We start from the raw sequence: 19,711 nt of genomic DNA on the forward strand, positions 1-19,711 counted from the left end.
AAAAAAAAAAAAAAAAAAAAAAAAAGAAGATCTGTTTTCTTCAGGGCCACAGTTAGATTGGATCCTGAGTCTCCTTCTGAGTTATCTTTGGGTCCCACTCACTATGGTCTCCTGGCAGCGATGAACTAAGAAGCTGACCTCCTCCCACTTTCAGGGGACGCTGAGAGGGTTGCGAACCGAAGCTTCCAGTTCCGTCTGAGCTGGAGGCCCAATAGTCGGAAAAGGATGCCTGCTTCAGAGCACCTTAAACCCTCCACCCCATGCTGGCCAGGCTCTGTTAGAGAGCTCCCTACCTCCCTGATTCCCAAAGCTGATAGGCCCCCTTCCTCTGAGCTGCACAGCCCTGGATGTCCATCGCGAGGCACGCAGAGGGTGGAGCAGGAAGCGTGACGGCCTGAGCCATGGGGAGAGAGGGCTTCCCCAGAGCTGGCTGGGAGCAGTGCCCTCAGAGAGAGCCCAGGAAGCCACGTCCCGTGGAGGGGCTACATGGCAAAGGCCAAGGGCCCAAAGGTGCAAAACGAGTTTAAAGGCAGCAAAGCTGGTTTGGTGCCTACATCTCACGACATAGAAGCTGTTGGAGATGAGTTGGTATGGGTGAGCTGGCGTTCCTCCTTGGACGTTGGAGAGGGAAGGGCGGTTGGGGATGTTGGAGGTGATTGCTTTACTCTGTTGGCATTGGAGAAGGAAGGCGGCTGCGGCTGTTAGAGGTGGTCACTCTCGCTGCCTTCTGGACGTGGAGTGTTTTTTAACGAGCAGGGAGGAAGTAGAGCCAGCCGAGGAGTCTCACCCGCTCCCACCAGGTCACCCACCCCCATTCCAAAGGCCAGGTTGGTGGTGACCTCTGCGGTGGGAGGATGGGGATCCCTGAGCCCACCCCCAGGCCCCTTTGGAGAGTCTAGAGGCAAGATGTAGAGTCATTCCCCGGTATGGACACTAGGTGGCGCCAGTGAGCCACCTGGTCAAATTCTTAGAGGCACTGAAGCTCAGAGGGCTGAGACATGCTCTGGTTCGGGAGCTGTCACCCTCCGTGTCTAAGGAGCAGTCTGAGAGCCTTAAACCATGCTGTGCCTGAGCTGTATCCCTAGAGAGTCTGATTTAGTTGGTGGGGGTGTCTTGGCCAGGGCACAGGTCTTGTTTTTGAAGGCTCCCAGGTGATTCCAATGCACAGCCACAGCTGAGAGCCACATATTCTAAGCAGTGGCCCCCAGCTCTAGTGGGCTTCAGAGTCACCTAGTGGACTTGTTGAAATGCAGACTGCTGGGCCCCCCTCTGGAGCTTCTGATTCCTTAAGTCTGGAAGTCTAACACGCTCCCAGATGATACTGATGCTGGTGGGGACCACACTGGGGGATCTGCCACCCCCCTACAAACCCCATTACAACAGCTTTATTGACATACATGTGCCATGCAGTTCACTTATTTGTGGTGCACACGTCCGTGACTTTCAGTACATTTACAGAGTTGTGCATCCAGCACCACATCAAGTTTAGAACATTTTTCATCACCCTAAAAAGAAACCTCATACCTGCTAGCAATTGCTTCCCCTCCCCCAGCCTCTGGCAGCTGCCAATCTTTCTGTCTCTACGGATTTGCCTGGTCTGGCCATTTCATACAAATGAAATAATACTCTGTGGTCCTTTGTGTCTGCCTTCTTTCACTTAGTGCCATGTTTGAAGGTTTATGTATGTTGGAGCATGCGTTATTCATTTTTATGGCTGAATAATATTCTGTTGTATAGACATATCCCTTGATGTCTGTCCATTCCTCAGCTGATGGACATTTGGGTTGTTGTAGAACTTTTTGGCTATTATGAACAATGTTCCTGTGAACATTCATGAACAAGTTTTTGTGTGAACATATGTTTTCCTTTCTCTCGGTTATTTACTTAGGAGTGGAATCGCCAGATCATATGGTAATTCTGTGTTTAACCTTTTCAGGTTAATCACCGTGAGTTGGTGGCTGAGTGGGGATGAGAGTCTTCACTCCCAGCCCACGTTCCTCCCCGGACTATGCGGTCCTTGACCCAAGGATCTCATCCATGTTGCCCTAGTGGGCTGTGGGGAGATTGCGGAGGCTCTAGAAAGGCAGCAGCGGCCGCTACCACCCCTGTCCTCTAATGGTGACTCCTGGAAATTGGCAGCCGGGTCTCACCTGCGGTATCGGCTGTTTATTTAAACTTCCACCATCTGGTTTCAAACCAGAAGTTCCCAGGTGGCCTCCAGCAGGTCTGTGGTTCTCTGCTCAGAGCAGGTGGGGTGCTGTGCATTCAGGGACTGCCATCAGCCTGGCCAGATCCCCCAGAGCTCTGGATGAGCTCAGGCTTGGGCGGGGCTTTATGCCTTCCATCGGCTCAGTTTGCCCGGGAATGTTCCAGGTCTGGTCCACATTTGGCCCATCTGAAGTTTTCCTCCCGAGAGTCCACTTGAGATTCTGAAATTCAGCAGCATGTGTCTACTTGGCTTCCTGCCCCTCACTCACCAGAGCCCCAGATGGTGAATTTCCTTTTCCTGGCCCCCTGCCAGCTGCAGCAGTCAACTTACACTTTAATAATAAGCAGTTAAGAACACAGCTCCTGTGATTTGGCATTTGTGCTTCTTCAGCAATAAAGCTATTCCAGGGCCCTCTGTGGGGAACAGTGGAAGGATTTGGAGGTCAATTTCCTGTTGTGGATCAGAGGAGGAGGGTTCAGAATGTGCATGAATCTTCATCTGCACCCTGAGGTTGCACAGCAGGAATAAGGACAGTACCAAATGCTTAGATGGTCCAGGGAGAGCAAAGAATCTCCCAAAATCCTGCCAACTCAGCGATGATTTTACTTTTGGCTTTTTCTTTCTGGGCTTTGTGCATTTGCATGCAGGCTCTCTCAGAGCTGTGATCGCAGCAGGCCCACAAGATGTCTCTCACTGCTCACCTAGGCTGTGTTTGTGCATTTCAACATGTGCCCAGCCAGCACGGGCCGCCTCAGTGCTGGGCCCTGCGTGGGCACTGGGGGGAACTGGTGATGAAAGGTGCGTGGAGCTGACGTTCTCGTAGCGCAGAGAGAGGGAAAATTAAGCAATAGCTCTGGCTCATGGGCATTTTTTCGTGTTTGCCAAGGAACCCTTACATCATCACATTCCGCATTCACATACCACGCGGTGAGTGGAAGTACCGTTTCCCACGCTGTTCTGTATGTGGTACCCGTGGCCCTTCACATTCTCTCCTGTCGTCCTCTGGGATGAGGGTGATGTGGACCTTGTAGCGCATATGGCTCTTCCATTTGTGTGGATTATTCCTGTAAGGCTGATGCCTAGAAGTAGAATTATTGAATGAATTGAAACATAGGAACTTTTTTTTTTTTCTGAGATACAGTGATGCTCTGTCGCCCAGGCTGGAGTGCAATGGCACGGTCTCGCTCACTGCAACCTCCACCTAACAGGTTCAAGTAATTCTCCTGCCTCAGCCTCCCAAGTAGCTGGGAATACAGGCTCATGCCACCATGCCCAGCTAATTTTTGTATTTTTAGTAGAGATGGGGTTTCACCATGTTGGCCAGGCTGGTCTTGAACTCCTGACCTCATGATCCGCCCTCCTCAGCCTCCAAAAGTGCTGAAATTACAGGCGTGAGCCACTGCACCCGGCCAGAAACTAGTTTTTTTTTGGAAGTATTTTGGAATATTTCAAACAAAATTTCAAAGTGGAGAGCATAATTTCCTGAGCCCTCGTGTGCCTACCTCCCAGCTTCAGTAAGTACCATTTCTGCCGGTCTTATTTCATCTCAAGCCCTCCGAGCTCTGCACTGAATTATTTTAAAGCACATCCCAGTCTGCACATTACTTCTTCTGTGCATAGTTCAGTGTGTACCTCTAAAGAAGGAGGATCTTTTAAAGAAGGCAATCACACCGCCGTTATCGACTCTTAAGCAACGGACAGTCACTACTTACCAGCAAATACCTGGTCAGTGTTTAGATGTTCCCACTAATCATAGGCTCTTTGCAGCTGGATCAGGATCCAGACAAGATCCACATGTTGCATTTGGTTGATGTGGCCCTAAGTCTCTTTTAATCTCAAACAGTTCTCCTTTTCCCCCCTGAAATATATTTGTGAGGTAACCTGGTTGTCTTGCTGGGCTTCCTGGAGCCAATTTTGCCACTTACACCCCTAGGTTTAAGTTGGCCTGTGCTTCCTGGAAATGGTTGGCATCCAAGGCTTTATGAGAGTCCAGCTTGGCGTGGGTGGAGTGGTTACTGGGGCTGCCGTGTGCTACTTGCCGGGGCCAGAAGGTCCTGTCATCTCTCCTGTCACAACTGGCTTCCAGCAGTGTGCATCACCAGGATTTCTTATCGGGAACTTGCAGAATGGCGATCTGCCGGCTCTCTCATTCCATTCACGTTAATTAACTGCAGTATTTCCAGAGCGAGAGGCTTCCCCTCAGGTGTGGTGGGGACAGACAGGCAGTTCCATGCTTGCTCTTTTCTTTAATTTCCCTGTCTCCAGTGGATGGGTTGGTTTGGGAGATGCTTGTCTAAAAATGAGGGAAAGATGCTGGCTTCAGCAAAGCCCAGTGTTCTTCCAGATGTGGATGTGCTTGGAGTCTGTGGGGAGCGTCTGGGTGACTGGGGTGAGAGCTGGCAGGGAGAGGATGGAGAAGGGCTCAGGCAGAGGTGCAGGGAGTCACTAGAGACCCAGTGCCGGCCACATGTCCTAACACCTGCTTGGCCAACTTGGGAGTCCTCCAAAAGCTGCCCATGCTGGGCTGATAGACATCCTCACAACCACAGTCCTCACTTCATCTGCATGTGACAAAGGGTGTGTTAATGTTCCAGTTTTACATTTGAGGAGGGAGGCACTGAGCTGCCCAAGAACACAAGCTGGCAGATTTAGGAGGGGGTTGGGACCCGGCCCCTGACTCCTAGATTGGGCCTCTCCTCCACGCCACGTGGCCTCCGAGAGGGAGGAGGCACCACGTCACCTCTCTTTGCTCACTCTGAGCCCTGCTGCAGGGACAGAACTGGAAGCTATGGTCTTTGCCCTTGAGGAAGTCGCCGACTGAGCAGGAGAAGGATGAGGACAAGAACGCATCCCAGACACAGGTCCTGGGTGCAGCTGGGAGGTGGTGGGACCGAGCCTGTGCACACATTTTCCACTGGGACAGACCTTCCCTGAGGGAACAGCCTTGGCCTTTCTCTCTGCCTAGGCCTGTCTCAAGCGGCCGGACTTCAGGGGGCTGCAGCCCACCGATGCCCCTCCGTTCTCTAGTTAACGCAAGGTTGAGTCAAGGCCTGGCTGCCCGGTGCATGTGAAGGGGCCAGACGCTCAGGGCATTTTAAGAACTGCCTCAAGGCTGGGTGCATTAGTTCACACCTGTAATCCCAGTACTTTGGGAGGCCAAGGTGGGAGGATCACCTGAGGTCAGGAGTTCGAGACCAGCCTGGCCAACATAGTGAAACCCTGTTTCTACAAAATATACAAAAATTAGCTGGGCATGGTGGTGGGCGCCTGTAATCCCAGCTACTAAGGAAGCTGAGGCAGGAGAATGGCTTGAACCTGGGAAGCAGTGTGCTGAGCGAGCAGTAAGCCGAGATCGTGCTGCTGCACTCTAGCCTAGGCGACACAGTGAGACTCTGTCTCAAAACAAACAAAAAAACTAATTCAAAAGGAAAAAAAGAAAGAAGACCCACTGAACTAAGCCACTTCCGGCACTTCGGATGGACGTGACAAGGCCGGGCCCTGGCCGAGGAGAATCCAAGATGGCCGCCGGCCCAGGGCGGCAACACCCTCTGGTGACTTCGTTGTTTCCTGTTGGGCTTGGAAAGGGAAAATGTTTGTGACAAAAACCAAAGTCAGGGCGCCTGGAGGCAGCCCTGCTAGAATCATTAATGCCAGCGGCACTTTTCCTGGGCTTTGGCTGGTGACGTTAATTCTTAGTGTTCTGTGTTTAAAACTGCCTGCTGTGTCTCCTGTCTTCCCTTCAGAAGAGTTTGAAGGACCGCTGAGGTGAAGGGAGCCACAAAGGGGGCAGGAAACCTCCTCTGGTCTCAAAGCGAGATTTATTGTGTAAAGACTGTAGTGCTTTAACTTTGTTGATCAGTACTGTGATCTCGGCTCACTGCAACCTCCGCCTCCCAGGTTCAGGCAATTCCCTGCCTCAGCCTCCTGAGTAGCTGGGATTACAGGTGCCGGTCACCACGCCTGGCTAATTTTCATATTTTTAGCAGAGATGGGGTTTTGCCATATTGCCCAGGCTGGTCTCGAACTCCTGACCTCCGGTGATCCTCCCCTCTCAGCCTTCAAAGTGCTGGGATTACAGGCGTGAGCCACCACACCTGGCTGCTATTTGAGTTTTTTAAGAACTTCCCTTGGTCTCTTGCCCTCAGACAGGAAGTGAGATCAGGGCAGATTTTATTAGACCCATTTGACTGAGAAGAAACTGAGGCCTAATAAAGTTTTGTGATTGGCTGGAGGCTGGACCAGAACCTGGCTCCCAACTCCTCCATCTGCATCCCTTTTCCTCTGCTGTGGCAGCCATGACCCAGGGTCAATCTTGCGGCAGAGAATGGAAGGGCTGGCAAGGAAGCCGCCATCTACTACGGTGTGACTGCCTGGGTGGGTGCACAGTTGGCCCCGAGACTCAAGGAGCTGCCGGGAGGTCAGAGAGACCAGCTGTGTGCCCCGAGGGCTGAGGTCATTTCTTAAGAAAAATAAAAGGCCAGAGAGCTCTGGCTCTGAGCCCCAGGCAGGGTCTCTCCCAGCCTCTTGGAAACCCTGGCTGCCAAAGTTGTTCCCCAGAGACGTGGTTCCAGTAGGTAATGTGTCTCGGGAGCAGGGCTGGAGCAATTAGGGCAGCCTGCTGTGCATGAGCTGCCACGTCAAATAGGACCCCAGGAAAGGGCTGCTTCCCCAGCTCTTTCACATCCAGCCTAGAACGGCTTCCAGAACGAGTGTGTGTGTGTGAGTGTGCATGTGAGTACGTGGGTGTTCTTGTGGGTGTATGCGTGTGTGCAGGGTATGTGTTCTCAGTCGCCAAGACTGCTATCTCTCTCTCTCTCTTTTTTTTTTTTTTTGAGACAGGGTCTTGCTCTTTTGCCCAGGCTGGAGTGCAGTGGTGCAATCACAGCTCATTGTAGCCTTACTCTCGGTTCAGGTGATTCTCCTGCCTCAGCCTCCTGAGTAAGTGGGACTACAGAGATGCACCACCATGCCTGGCTAATTTAAAAAATTTCTTAGGGACAGGGTCTTTGCTGTGGTGCCCAGGCTGGTCTCAAACTGTTAGGCTCAAGTCTTCCTGTCGCCTCAGCTTCTCAAAGTGCTGGGATTACAGGCGTGAGCCCCCCATACCTGGCTGCTGAGACCATCTCCCTTCCTTCCCACTGTAGACCAAGCTGGTATTTCCATTCTCCAGGGGGACCTCCCTGCTTTACTCTACAGCAAACGTCCACTGAGCACCTGTGGTGTGGTGGGCATGGTTTCCAAGTGTGCACCATTGGGCTTAGAATTGGTGGGCTTGGGAGGGGTTAATAACTCCAGCACCGCCACCTCCTTCACCCCCTGCGTAATCCACAGAGACCCTGCCTCGGTGCCTGCCCTGTCATTGTCCTGACTGTGGTTGTTACCAGAGGTGCCTGTTTCGCTGCAAGGTCCACCTCTGAAACCCTAACTCCAGAACCCTGCCTGGCACAAGTAGGGACTTCACAAATGTCTCCCTCGTGAGCGGACGGAGGGAAGGTTGAGGAAATCATTGCATAAATAAATAGGAGAGCCTGGCTGCACCTTCATTATTAACCCTTTTGGTTCTTTGTCCCCACTGTGGTCTTCCAGGGCAGGGCATTCTTCTGCACCAAGCAAAAGAGCCCTGGGTCAGGGGTTGGAAACCATGGCTCCAGCCCTGGTTCTGCCAGTAACTCCTGTGGAACCTTGGGCAGGTGTCTTTGGGCTGCCTGGGCACGCTGTGTTTCCGTCTGTCACCTGGAGTTGTTACCCCTGCTCTGCCTGCCTTGAGGGGTGGTGGTGAGGACCAGTCTGGGGCCATGGGAGGTGGGATGGGGTGTGTGGAGGGAGCAGTGTGGCTGGGCTGCCAGGCAGGCTCAGTGGGCTACATTCGGGGACAGTGGGCCTCTTGAGGAATGAGACTGTGTCCTCTCAGTGTTGAATCTCAGTGGCTGACTTAGAGGTGCCGCTGAGCAGTGTCCGTGGGACTCACGGCATGCAGAGTGGCCTGCCGCACCAGGTCAAGTCCCTGCAGACTTTGAAATTACTTACAAAATATGATGTCACCTTTGGAAAATGGGTTACTGGTATAGTTTGAGGGCCATTTTCTCCCTTCCAAGGGTTAGGTGCAGAAAGCTTCCTATCCTGGGGTCCCACTGCTCGGCTGGCCGGAGGATATACTCTGCAGGGACTCGGTGGAGACCCACCACACACAGCCAGAGCTGATGCTTGGGGGCTGTTGCTGCACTTGGGAAGAGGGTAGGGTGTGAGCCCTGGAGACTGTCCAGCTACTGGCTGTCTGTGGGGACTGTCAGCTGCCTGCCCAGCTGGGCCCCACCTCAGCTGGAGGCAGAGGTCACCAGGCCAGATTTCTTCCCGTTGAGTGGGTGGGCGGGGGACACCAGGGAGGCTTCAGTAATGGCAGGGGGGTGGCAGGGTAGGGAGAGCTGCTGTCTGGCTTAGCTTAATGAAGACCCTTGTTGACTCTTCCTTTTGTTTTTTTTAGAGACAGAGTCTTGCTCTGTCACCCAGGCTGGAGTGCAGTGGCGCAGTCATGGCTTGCTGATTATAACCTTAACCTCTTGGGCTCAAGCCATCCTCCTGCCTGAGCCCTCAGGCCTGAGAGGCTGGGACTTCAGGCGTGCGCCACCACAGCTGCCGCTTTTTTGGGTGAGACAGGGTCTTGCTCTGTTGGCTCTTCTTTTTTTTTTTTTTGAGACAAAGTCTCGCTCTGTTACCCAGGCTGGAGTGCAATGGCATGATCTTGGCTCACTGCAAACCTCTGCCTCCCGGGTTCAAGCAATTCTCCTGCCTCAGCCTCCCGAGTAGCTGGGATTACAGGCATGTGCCACCATACCCAGCTTTTTATTTTTAGTAGAGATGGGGTTTAACCATGTTGACCAGGCTGGTCTCAAACTCCTGACCTCAGGTGATCCACCTGCTTTGGCCTCCCAAAGTGCTGGGATTACAGGCGTGAGCCACTGTGCCCGGCCAACAGCCTGAGCTGTGTCCAGGTCTTCAAGCATGTGGCCTCCTTGGAGGACAGGAGGCCTGGGTTCCTGCTTGGGCTCTTTGGCTACTCTGCATGTGACCTTGGCAGGTCATGTGACCTCTTTCACCTCAGCCTCCCTTTCTGGAAGCCAGAGAGGTTGACATAGGCAACCGAGGCGTCCTGCGAGGCTGGGATGAGTGTAAATGCAAGAGGCATGTGCTCATCGTTCATGGATTTGACACAGTTATTACACACCTGTTAAAGTGCACTGCGCTGGGTGCTGGGGATGCCACACAAACGAAGGGCCAAAGCCCCCGGCCTCACGGAGTCTATGCTGTAGTGAGGGAGACCCGCCGGGGCAGCACACATGTCAGGGCCGCGGCGAGGTGTCCATCGGGAGAAGCAGAGCTGCTAATACTCTCTGAGGCCGGTATTACATGGGGTGTAAGAAGAATTTGCTAAAATGGTTGTAGGTAAAAAAGACAGATTTTTAGAGAAAGTATGAAAATACGTTGGAAGGGTGCCACGGACAAGTTAGCAAGAGAGGGGATGATTGCAAGGAGACAGGCTGGCTGGGGATTTTTTAGGACGGTGCTTGTGCTGTGTGTCAGAGGGCTTTGTGCAGTGTTGATAACACCAAGGTTGCAGTGACCTAAGTTGCATTTTTCTACAGCCGAGGGTCTGGTGAGAGCTGAGTGCTAGAAGATTGTGTTATTTGCGCAGCAGGGCCATGTCCTGGACAATGAAGAAAGGCAGACTTGGAGCTTATCTGCTTCCTCTCTGCTTTTCCCTACTCCCACCAGCCTGACCCCTTTCCCTAATTAGGACTCCACAGTTAGGAGGTGCTGATGGGGCGATATGGGGGCTTGCAGTTTTAAATAAGTAGGGTGGTTGGGCAGAGACTCCATGAGAAGGTGGGGTTGAACACAGACCTGAAGGAGGAGCCTGGCATAGGGGGGAAGAGCGGCCCAGGCAGAGGATGTGGCCCGAGCACAGTCCCCGAGGTGGGAGCTGCCCATGTTTGAGGAGCAGAGTGAGGGAACGAGGGGCAGGAGAGGAGGTCAGAGGTTCTGGGGTCAGGGCAGACTGTAGGGCCTTTTCTAGGATTTCTGGGACTTGGGCTTCTACGCTGAGTGTGAAGGAAGAAATTGCAGGGTTTTGGGCAGAGGCACCCAGTTGAAGAGTCACTTAGGTGCTCTGTTGAGAATAGACAGCAGCGGGTAGGAGAGGGGGCAGGGGCCAGTCAGGGGCTGCTGCTGAGTTGAGGGTGTCTCTGACCAGGGTGGTGAGAGGCAGTCAGCCTCTGGAAGTGTTTTGAAGTGGCGCTAGTGGGGTTTCCTGATTGATGGGCCATGGGGTTGAGAAGGGCGAAGTGAAGGTGGAGTCCCGGGTTCCGGCCTGTGCACCTGGGAGGATGGAGTTGCCATTGAGCTGGGCAGGCTTATGGGTGCAGCAGGTTTGGGGTATGCTCGGGAGGTTAGTTGGGACATGCTTTGTGGGTTTGGGCTGCCTGACCCATATCCACGTGGAGCGCTTGAGCGGCTGGCACATCCCAGTCTGCAGGCCCCACTCAGCATCTGTCTAGGATCCGGATTCTAGATGATACTAGAAGCCATGAGCCAGGGCAAGAGGGCCTGGGGAGGAGTGCTCAGTGACCCACTGAGCGCCTGCTGCATACCAAGTTCTATGCAGACCCCCAGGGCAGCAGGGAGAAGGGGGAGGTGTACCTGATTATGGGCTGATGCCCGCCCCTGGGTTCGTAGTTGTTTTGAGACAGCCCCTGCCTTGATGAAGCAATTGGAATCTGTCAAGATGGAATTTGGTGCAAAGTTTAGTTGAAAGGTTCAGTCTGAGGGCAGAGAAGGGCAGGGCTGTTGGGGTGGAGGGCTGGGAGAGGGCTTCGCTTTGGGAGAGTGGGGAGCTTGTCACAGGCCTGGAGGGAGCCCAGCCAGGCAGGAGGAACGGTGTGACTGAAGGTACAGAGACAAGGGTGAACAGGGAGTGCTGGGGCTTAACTGTGGCCAAAGGGGTGCGGTGGTAGGAAGAGCTGGGGTCTTGGGTTTCATCTCCCAGCTCAGAACTCTGTGGGTTTGGGCAGGATGCCTACTGTTTGAAGGGTTAACTAAGCATGTGCCCAAAAAAAAAAAAAAAAAAAACCTTGCTGAGCCTCATCTGCAAAATGGGATGGTCACCTCCTTTCCGGGGTTGCGAGGAGAGTGCATTAGGGTCTCATCTTCAGGTCAGGATGTGACGCGCTCAGCCCCCACATGGCACTCAGTAGACTGCGACACACTCACGCTCCGCTTGTGTGGTAGCCTGGGGAGGCTCCCAGCCCTGCCTCAGTGAGCCCCTCCCTGGTGGCCCGGCAAAGAGCAGAGCTTCCTGGGAGACCCTGCTGGCAATGCTGGGCTGCCTCGATGCCAGGCAGGCAGGAGGTTTGAGAGGCCTGAAGGACCCAGTGCCCTGGCCACCTTTCCTGGCCCTCTTCTATTTTAGGGCTCAATCCAATGGATGAGGAAGCCTTGCCTGGCTCCACCACAGCTAATGACAGCCTGGCCTGCCAGGCCATATAAAAACAGCTCCACTATTATTATCGACAGGAGGTGGCTGACCTGTCCTCCTCCCCTGCAGTGGTGCTAACGTGGGATGCTGTTAAGGAAACCAGGGCCATGATAGGAAGTGGGCGATTGTCTCAAATCACAGACCTGTGAACTGGCACGATGTGCCTTTGGAACCCTCTGGGTTGGGGGGAGGTCAGGCGTCACCTGTACACAGTGGTCTGAATTTGGAGATAATTCTACCTTTGGAGCTCAGAAAGAGCCACTCCCCCTCTCCACCCCAGAGAATCTTCCTCAGACCTAATCCTCGCCAGGCAGGCAACACCATCCCCAGAGCTGTGGGAGAGGATGGTGGTCTTGTCCGTGGCACAGAGCCAGAGCTGAAGGCATTTCACGCCCACAGCACATTGCCTCCCAGCTCCTTAATTGAAAGTAGTTTGGAATGGCTGTTGCCCAGTGGGACTGTGGGTGATTTCCTTTCCTTCCTTCTGAGAGAATGTTTTGAAGCCAGCTGCAGGCTTTGGGACGGAGTTTGGGGAAGGGTAGAAGCAGCTTAAGCGACGGGGCGGAGAGCGGCCAGTTGTGTTGCGCGTGGACCGTACAGCCTTGCAGACAGGCAGGGTCGCATGGTATTGGCTGCGGTTTCTATTTAGGTAAAATCTTTTTTTGTTGTTCACGCCCCAGTCTCTAAGCACATCCTGCCCCCAGTGGCCCCATCCCTTCTACAGCAGACATGGGCCATTCCCACCCTCAAATCCCCAGAAGCCCTCACTGGCGTCTGTCTGCAGGGCCAGGCCTTGGCTTGGCTTCCATATCCACTCTGGGCCTGGCCTCTCACCTTCACCCCTCCCCTACTGCCACAAGCTCCTCCCCTTCTGCCCACCCTGGGAGGGAGCACCCTGGGGACCCATCTCGTTCAGGGGCCCCTTCCTGCCATTCATGCTCTCCCCGTACAGGCCTCTGTTCTGCCTCCTCTCTGTAGACCTCACCCACCCTAGATGTCCCCTCCTCCTCGAGTCCCTCCCCCAGTGATTTGTATTTCTGTCATCCTGGAATGCAGCTGTTCTGGCTGCTTTGAAATGATTTCTGTCCCCTCCAGGCACGGAGGGCAGAGCCTGTGAGTAATTCATGAGCATCGTGCAGCAGCCCCTCCCTGCTGGATGAGTGAGTGGATTGGTGAGCATTCTGTGGTGCCCAGGTGCCTTCTCATCCCTCACTTTGCTGAGAAATCCTACCTCCGTAAACCTGGGGCCTGTGAGTTTCAACGGCAGAGCCAGGACCAGAAGCCAGCTCCTGGGACTCATGTCTCCCAGGGAGCCACAGTGCTGGCTCTGGTCCCCCCGCCCCTCTCAGGCATAGCCCACTGTCTACGTTTCACCCCTGCCCCCATCTCCAGGGCCCCAGAACTCCTTCTGGATGGATGGGTGGGCAGGCTTTGCAAGTTACCATCTACTCTGCCACCCTGGAGGCAAAGACAGCGGAGACTGTGGGGGTAGCAGTGGGAGGTTGGGGACCACAGGCCCTGCTCAGGCGATTCCAGCTCTGATTTTTGGGACTGTGGGCCGTGCCACGTCTGAGGCGGTGGAGCGCACCCCAGGGCTGAGGAGGAGATGCATGCAGGCTGACGTCGTGTTCCTGTGCGGAAGGGCTTCCAGCTGCAGCCCAGCTGTGAGCAGAGCAGCCATTCCCGGCTCCCAGAGGCCGGGGCTTGCTGTGCCCTCCCACAGATGTTCCTGGTGCCCAAGGGATGACCCCTTGCCACGTCCCCTTCTTGGAGCAGGGAGAGCTACTGTGGGCCGGGGTGGTGGGGTGAGAAGGGGGTGAGTGTGAGGCGAAGTGTGCCTTCACTCTTCAAACTTCCCTTCCATAGTGTGCAGGGGAGGGTGCAGGCTGGGTGACATGTCTGTGAGGGGTGGGCAGGGTGCCCTGCAGGAGAACCAGGCTGTGCATGTCCTGGGCCTTATCCCCTGGCCTGTGGCCTGTACCCTGACCCCCTACACTGTGGAGAACCTAGAAGAGACCCTCTTTAGGTTCCCTTCCTCCTGAGCACAAATCTCCCATACATCTTCTGTTAGCAGGTCACTCATACCCTCAGACCTTCAGTGGCTCCCCAGTGCTGGAGCCATGATGTGCAGCCCTGGCTGTAGAGAGTCTCCCAGAGAGCTTTTGACAATCCCGATACCCAGGCCATGCCCTGCTGAGGTTCTCATTGGATTGTTCTGGAGGGGGCCAGGCATCTGCATGTTAAAGTTCCTCACGTATCTCATTGGCAGCAAGGTTGTGAACTGCTGACCTGGGGATAAACTTTCTAGGTGACACAGGCGTCTTCCATAATGGACCCAGCCTGGCTCCCCTCCTGTCCCTGCTCATCCTCCCTCCAGCCAGGCCAGCCCCTGTCAGCCCCCACACTCCAGGCATCGGCCTCACCTCTGTGTTTCCCCCATCTGGTGCACATTCTGTCTGTGTAAATCCACCAGGCCCTCGCAGCCCAGCGATGCTCCCACACATGGCCTGGTGCCATTTTCCATGAAGATGCTCAGGCTTGCTTGCTTAAAAGATCCATGCTCCACAATCCCCTGCACCCATACACCCTCTCCCTCTCCCGAGCCGCTTCCTCTCTTGCTGCTTCTCGGCCAGGTGGCCTCTCTCTGTTACCTGTCCCCAGCCTTGGAGAGGGTGAGGACTGGGGGTCTGAGGGCTGTGTGCATACCCCTTTCACTTTTGGAAGTCTCTTGGGGACATGTTGGGCTCAGAGGCCAAGATGGGGTTTCTCCCCTTCAAGGCTGGAGTATGAACTCACCCACCCAGTAGGCCCAGTGCCGGGGTGGGTGAGAGGAGGTTGATATGTATCTACATGGCAGAGCCTCAGGAACGTAGCCTCGATGACCCCTGCCATCAGCCCCCTCCCAAGGACACTGGTCAGAGCCCTCATACACTCCCTGAGGGAGCCCTGAGGGCCTGCAGAGAGAGGAGTGAAGCCTTTCCTCTGGCCCTTGGAGGATTGGGTGTTGGTAGGAGGTGGCAGTAAGGGTCCTTCCACCCTGGGCATCGGTCCTGGGCATGAGGTCCTGCAGGAGGGCCTCAGTGCACCTCAGGCACCATGGAGGGTATCTGCAATGAGCTCTCCTGCTGTCCTAGTTCACCCCAGAATGGGACAGCTGTTGTGATTCTGTGGCAAGGAAAGGGTGGCTCAGGGAGGCCAAGAGGCCTGCCATGCCTCTCAGGTAGAAGTGGGCTCCATTGCTTGTCCTGTAACCCAGCTGGGGGCAATGCCTTCAGCTCTGAGACTGAATCACCCTGCCCTGGCACTCAGGGCAGCAGGGTGGGATGTTTGTTTGTTGGGGGGCACAGATCCCCCACACTGACCCCACCCTGTTCCATCCTCCAGGCGAAGGCAGCTAAAGAGGCACAGGAGATGCGGAGGCTGCAGCTGCGGAGCCTGCAGTACCTGGAGCGCTATGTCTACCTGATTATCTTCAACGCGTACCTCCACCTGGAGAAGGCCGGCTCCTGGCAGAGGCCCTTCAGCACCTGGATGCGGGAGGTGAGGGGAGGCTGAGGCCAAGAGGAGCCGGGGCAATGGCTCCTGCAGATGGAGCTGCATCACAGCCACGCAGGGCCTGTGCATGGCCTGCGGGGGGGACCTTGTGACAGGCGGGAAGAGCCCTCATCCTCCATTCTGCAGGAGGCTTCCGTTTGGCCAAGAGTTAGTCTAATCTGACTTTGGGTCCCCAGCAGCTGGTCTGAGCCGGGCAGACAGTTGATAAGTTTGATGAATGAGCGAATGAATGAGGAGGCGAGAGGGGATGCAGTGGTGGGGGACGGAGCAGGGCAGCCTCTGGGGCTGGGACCCTGTAGCATGCATCACTACAGCCACCCAAGCGTGGATGATGGCTCTGGGCCCACCTGGGCACTTCATGCGCTCAATTGTGGTCCACCCTCACCTGTGCTATGTGAGGGGCTAGGATGAGGCCGTGGTGGCCGTGCCCTTTTCTCCCTCCAGCCATGATCTTGAACCAGTGAGCCAAGCCCTCCGCAGCTGCTGACCTCAGCACTAACATGGAGGTGATGTGGATGCTGTTGGTGCCAGCCCTGAAGGCTTCGATGGGGACTCTGGGGAGACATGCAGTGCCATCTGCTGGAGCCTGTGCTGGGCAGGTCTAGCACAGTGTGATTGTTGCTCTCCCATTTTACAGAGTTGGAGACTGAGCACAGAGAGGGTGGGTGACTTGTTCAAGCTTGGCATGAGGGCTAAGACACCAGCCTCGCTGTCTGCTCTCCTGGCTTTTCTTCTGCCCAGCTGTTTTAGAGGCAGAGCTGCCACCTCGGCACCTCTAGGTCAGAAGAGAGGCCTTCTTCCCTCTTTGGCAAAACAGCCTGTAATTACTCCCCTGTCAGGAAGCTGGCTCCTCCAGACCTCACCAGCAGGTCCTGGCAGTTCTAATCTGGACCGGAGGCTGGAATTAGCTCCTGGGAAGTGGGTGGGTGGAGAGCAGGGGCCGGTGACCCGGCTGGAGTGGACACAGGAAGGGTACGGGGGCAGAGGCAGGTGTGAGGGGGACGCAGAGCTGTGAAGGAGCGGAGGCAGAGTAGGGCTGCCGAGGGCAGGCTTTAAGGGTGGGCCTCAGGACGTCAAGTGGCGAGGCATTTGAAATGCCCCCAGTGCATGTGATGCGTGTGGAGTCAGGAGGCCTGGGGGGGTCACACCAAGGCCATGTCGGGGCCAACCTCCTGAGCAGGCATGGGCTCAGCTTCCTCTTGGAGCACCTGGGGAGGGGTAGAGGTGGAAGGGGACAAGGACACTTCCTGCTTGGGTTCTGCTTGGAGAGTGGAAGTTGGGGGAGCCCGGGGCTGGGAGGAAGCTTGATCCCCTCCCCAGCTGAACCCCCTGTTGGGGACATCAAGGAAGGAGGGCTGCTGGTCTAGGCAAAGTGTGGGTTCCAGTCTCAGGGGACCTCAGCCCCTCTCTCCTGTGGGTGAGCGGTGGGTGGCCCCAGAACCAGAGAGGGATGGACCCATCCCTTTGTTCTAAGAGGAGGTTGCATCCCCTGCCCCATGCCCAGGATGGTGGAGAGACAAGGGGCCTCGTTGTGGGATGGTTTGAGTCTGGCGCCAGGGTCTGGGCTGCCGGGCAGCAGAGCTGAGTGTCCAGGGGGGCCCCATTCAGCCCACCTGGGGCGGAGGCCGTAGCCTTGCCTGGCCCTGCGTCCATGCCCTCCTCCAGCCCTCCCTGCAGGCCCCACTCCTGGGCGTCCACACGGGAGCATCAAGCTGCACAGGGCCCAGCGTGTGCCTGGCCTCTCGCTGCCCTCTGCGTGGAACACTCAGCGTCTGCCTGGTGCTTTCTGCACATGTGGAGCCCTCTCCCAGGCTGTCCTATGAGGTGGAGCCTTTTCCTTAGGAGGAAACTGAGGCTCAGAGAATTTAACAGAAGTCAAAAGTGCAAACTCATTCAGGTCACCAAGTTCACAGGCCACAGACTCAGCTTCAGAACTCAGTGGCCTGAGTGGCTCCCCTGATACACTGCCCCTGCCTCTGCTCTCCTCCCAGGTGGCATCGAAGGCTGGCATCTACGAGATCCTCAACCAGCTGGGCTTCCCCGAGCTGGAGAGCGGGGAGGACCAGCCCTTCTCCACGCTGCGCTACAGGTGGCAGGAGCAGAGCTGCAGCCTTGAGCCCTCTGCCCCTGAGGACTTGCTGTAGGGGGCCTTACTGCCTGTCCCCCACCCGCAGGGCCCCACGCAGGCCTGGGGTGTCTGAGGTGCTCTTGGCTGGGAGTGGTCCCGGGGGTTGCTGGCCTTGAGGAAATGATTCCTCTGCTTCCTGGAGAGACTGGGTGGAGTTGGGCGCCTTTTTGAAAAGAGCTTTTTATAGGACAAGGAAACAGCAGTCATCCCTCACAAACCACGGGGGTGTGTGGCTGGCCTCCAGGGGGGCTCCGCTGTGTGCACCTTGCAACAGCCTGGTGATCGGCCACCAAGGAGCTCACTCCCACAGTTGCCAAATGCTGTGGATCTCTCTGTCCTCTTCTCCCTGCTCTCAGATTGGCCTGGCAGCCCCTGGCACAGAGCAGACTCGGTCACTGGTAGCTCCCCATGTCCTTACTCCTGCTGCTCTGCCATTGCTGCTCCCCTTCTTGCTGCCCGAGTACTGCCCTCAGGCCTCTGACAGCCTGAGGGTGGAGGGGACAGTGTTCTGGATAGATCTACTATGTGGAAGGCAGCTTCACTCAGTTTTCTGGACTCTCATGTCCCTATCTCCAACCTAGTAGACTTCAGGAAGGACAACCTATGTGGCCTTGTGGGGCTGGCAGGAGGGTGGAGGTTTCTCAAGGAGCCGGAAGCCTCAGGGAGCCCCTCTCAGGAGGAGGAAAGAACTTCTAGAAGGCGGACGCAGCACAGTGAAAGAGGCCTGCTCCACTTGCCTGGGAACCTGGAGCTGCAGGACCCACAGCACTTCTCCCTGTCCCGGCAGCCCAGGATGGCCTGGTGACCCCACCTGCCACAGCAGGAGTCCCAAGAAGTGCTGGCCAAGGGCGATTGCTGGGGTAGTCCTCATGGACAGTGAGGTGTGCAAGGGTGCACTGAGGGTGGGGGAGGGAATTACCTGGGCTCCAGGCCGTCCTTAATGAGCATCTTTGAGCTGCCTCCCAGTGGGAGCAGAAAAGGCCAAACCCTGTTGAGTTAGAGGCCCCTGGGATCCACTCTGTCCACACAGCAGGAAGGCTTCTGGGCACGGGCGGCAGAGAAGTGCCGTGTTTGAGTTGAGCCCTGCAGCTCTTCTGGCTGGGGACTGGCGCTTGCTGAAACCCAGGAGCTGAGCAGTGAGGAGGCTGTCCACCTTGCCTGGCTCACTGGGACCAGGAAAGCCTGTCTTTGGTTAGGCTCATGCACTTCTGCAGGGAAAGAAACAAAAAGAATGTGTCGTTGTCATGATATTTGAAAATGGGAGGAGGCTGAAGCTGTTCACATTTACCCAGTATTGGAAAATATTTGACCCCCCTTGGCTGAATTCTTTTGCAGAACTACTGTATGTCTGTTCACTACCTTTTCAGGTTTATCGTTTTGATTTTTGCATGAATTAAAATGTTTTAATTTCTTTGCAGACAAGCTGTAGATACAGAGTCAGAGATGGGATTGAATGGGGAGGTATTCTTTGTGTTCTTATGGTTGGCTCTGACTTTCAGCTGTGCTGGGACCACTGGCAGATCACATCACCTCTCTGCCTCAGTTTTCCCATCTGTAAAATGGGAGACTAATACTTGCCTACCTACCTGCCTACCTACCTCACAGAGGTGTTGTGAGGATTTATTCGTGATTTTTTTTTTTTTTTTTTGTACAGAGCTTTTAAGCATTAAAAACAGCTAAATGTGAGTACACCTGGCTACTAATTCATCTTTGGTGTCAGACAGACGTTGTAGAACTGGTATGACAGGCTGGGGTCCCTGCCCCTTCAGAGCAAGGTTGGGCTGGCAGAGTGAGCTGAGAGCACCTGTTCTCGGTACTTCCAGCTCTAGAGCAGGTGGGTTTTTGCAGACACGCATCCCCGGTTGTGCCTCGAGGTCTTGTGCTGGATGCCCGGGACTATCAGGCTGAGCTCCTCATTGAAGAAAGCAACAGAACCAGCAAATTCTCACTAACGTATGAGGGACTGATGCATCTAGGGAAACGGCATAGAGCAAGGTGGAATTGGGGGCCTGTGAGGGAGAGTGGATCTCAGCCTCCGCTGTCTCCCCAGACCCCGTGGGCCCCACCTGACCCCTTCGGGCCCCTGGTTGACTGAGCACACCCCACCCCTGGTTGAGATGCTAGCATTTAAAGAGGCAGTGGGGAGGGTGGGGTAGAGAGAACACTGACTCCAGGCCCCTCCCCCAGCGCTCGCAGGGTTAGGGGAACAAGGTTGTAGTTCTGAGGTCAGCTGGGTGGGCGGAATGGAACCCAGATCCCCCACTGCCCCTAGGGTTGGTGTTCTCCCCAG

At 55.4% G+C, this 19,711-nt stretch overlaps 1 protein-coding gene and 1 pseudogene across 5 annotated transcripts in view; both read left to right on the forward strand.

Moving 5' to 3' along the window:
• The window catches only part of PALD1 (phosphatase domain containing paladin 1), an 86,646-nt gene extending 67,536 nt beyond the window's left edge, over positions 1-19,110 (forward strand). For all 4 annotated transcript variants that reach the window (XM_032256245.1, XM_032256243.1, XM_032256246.1 and 1 more), the window contains exons 19-20: positions 15,123-15,278; positions 17,285-19,110. In XM_032256245.1, coding sequence (XP_032112136.1) covers positions 15,123-15,278; positions 17,285-17,437 — 309 coding nt within the window. In that variant the 3' untranslated portion in view covers positions 17,438-19,110. The remainder of the gene's footprint in view (positions 1-15,122; positions 15,279-17,284) is intronic.
• On the forward strand, positions 18,010-19,110 carry LOC116535364 (annotated as a pseudogene). The gene has a single exon (XR_004262170.1). The product of XR_004262170.1 is annotated as an uncharacterized LOC116535364 (transcript).
• Positions 19,111-19,711: the final 601 nt, after the last annotated feature.

This window comes from Sapajus apella, unplaced genomic scaffold (assembly GCF_009761245.1).
Source record: "Sapajus apella isolate SASKATOON/1434 unplaced genomic scaffold, GSC_monkey_1.0 scaffold94, whole genome shotgun sequence".
NCBI classification, from domain to species: Eukaryota; Metazoa; Chordata; class Mammalia; order Primates; family Cebidae; genus Sapajus; species Sapajus apella.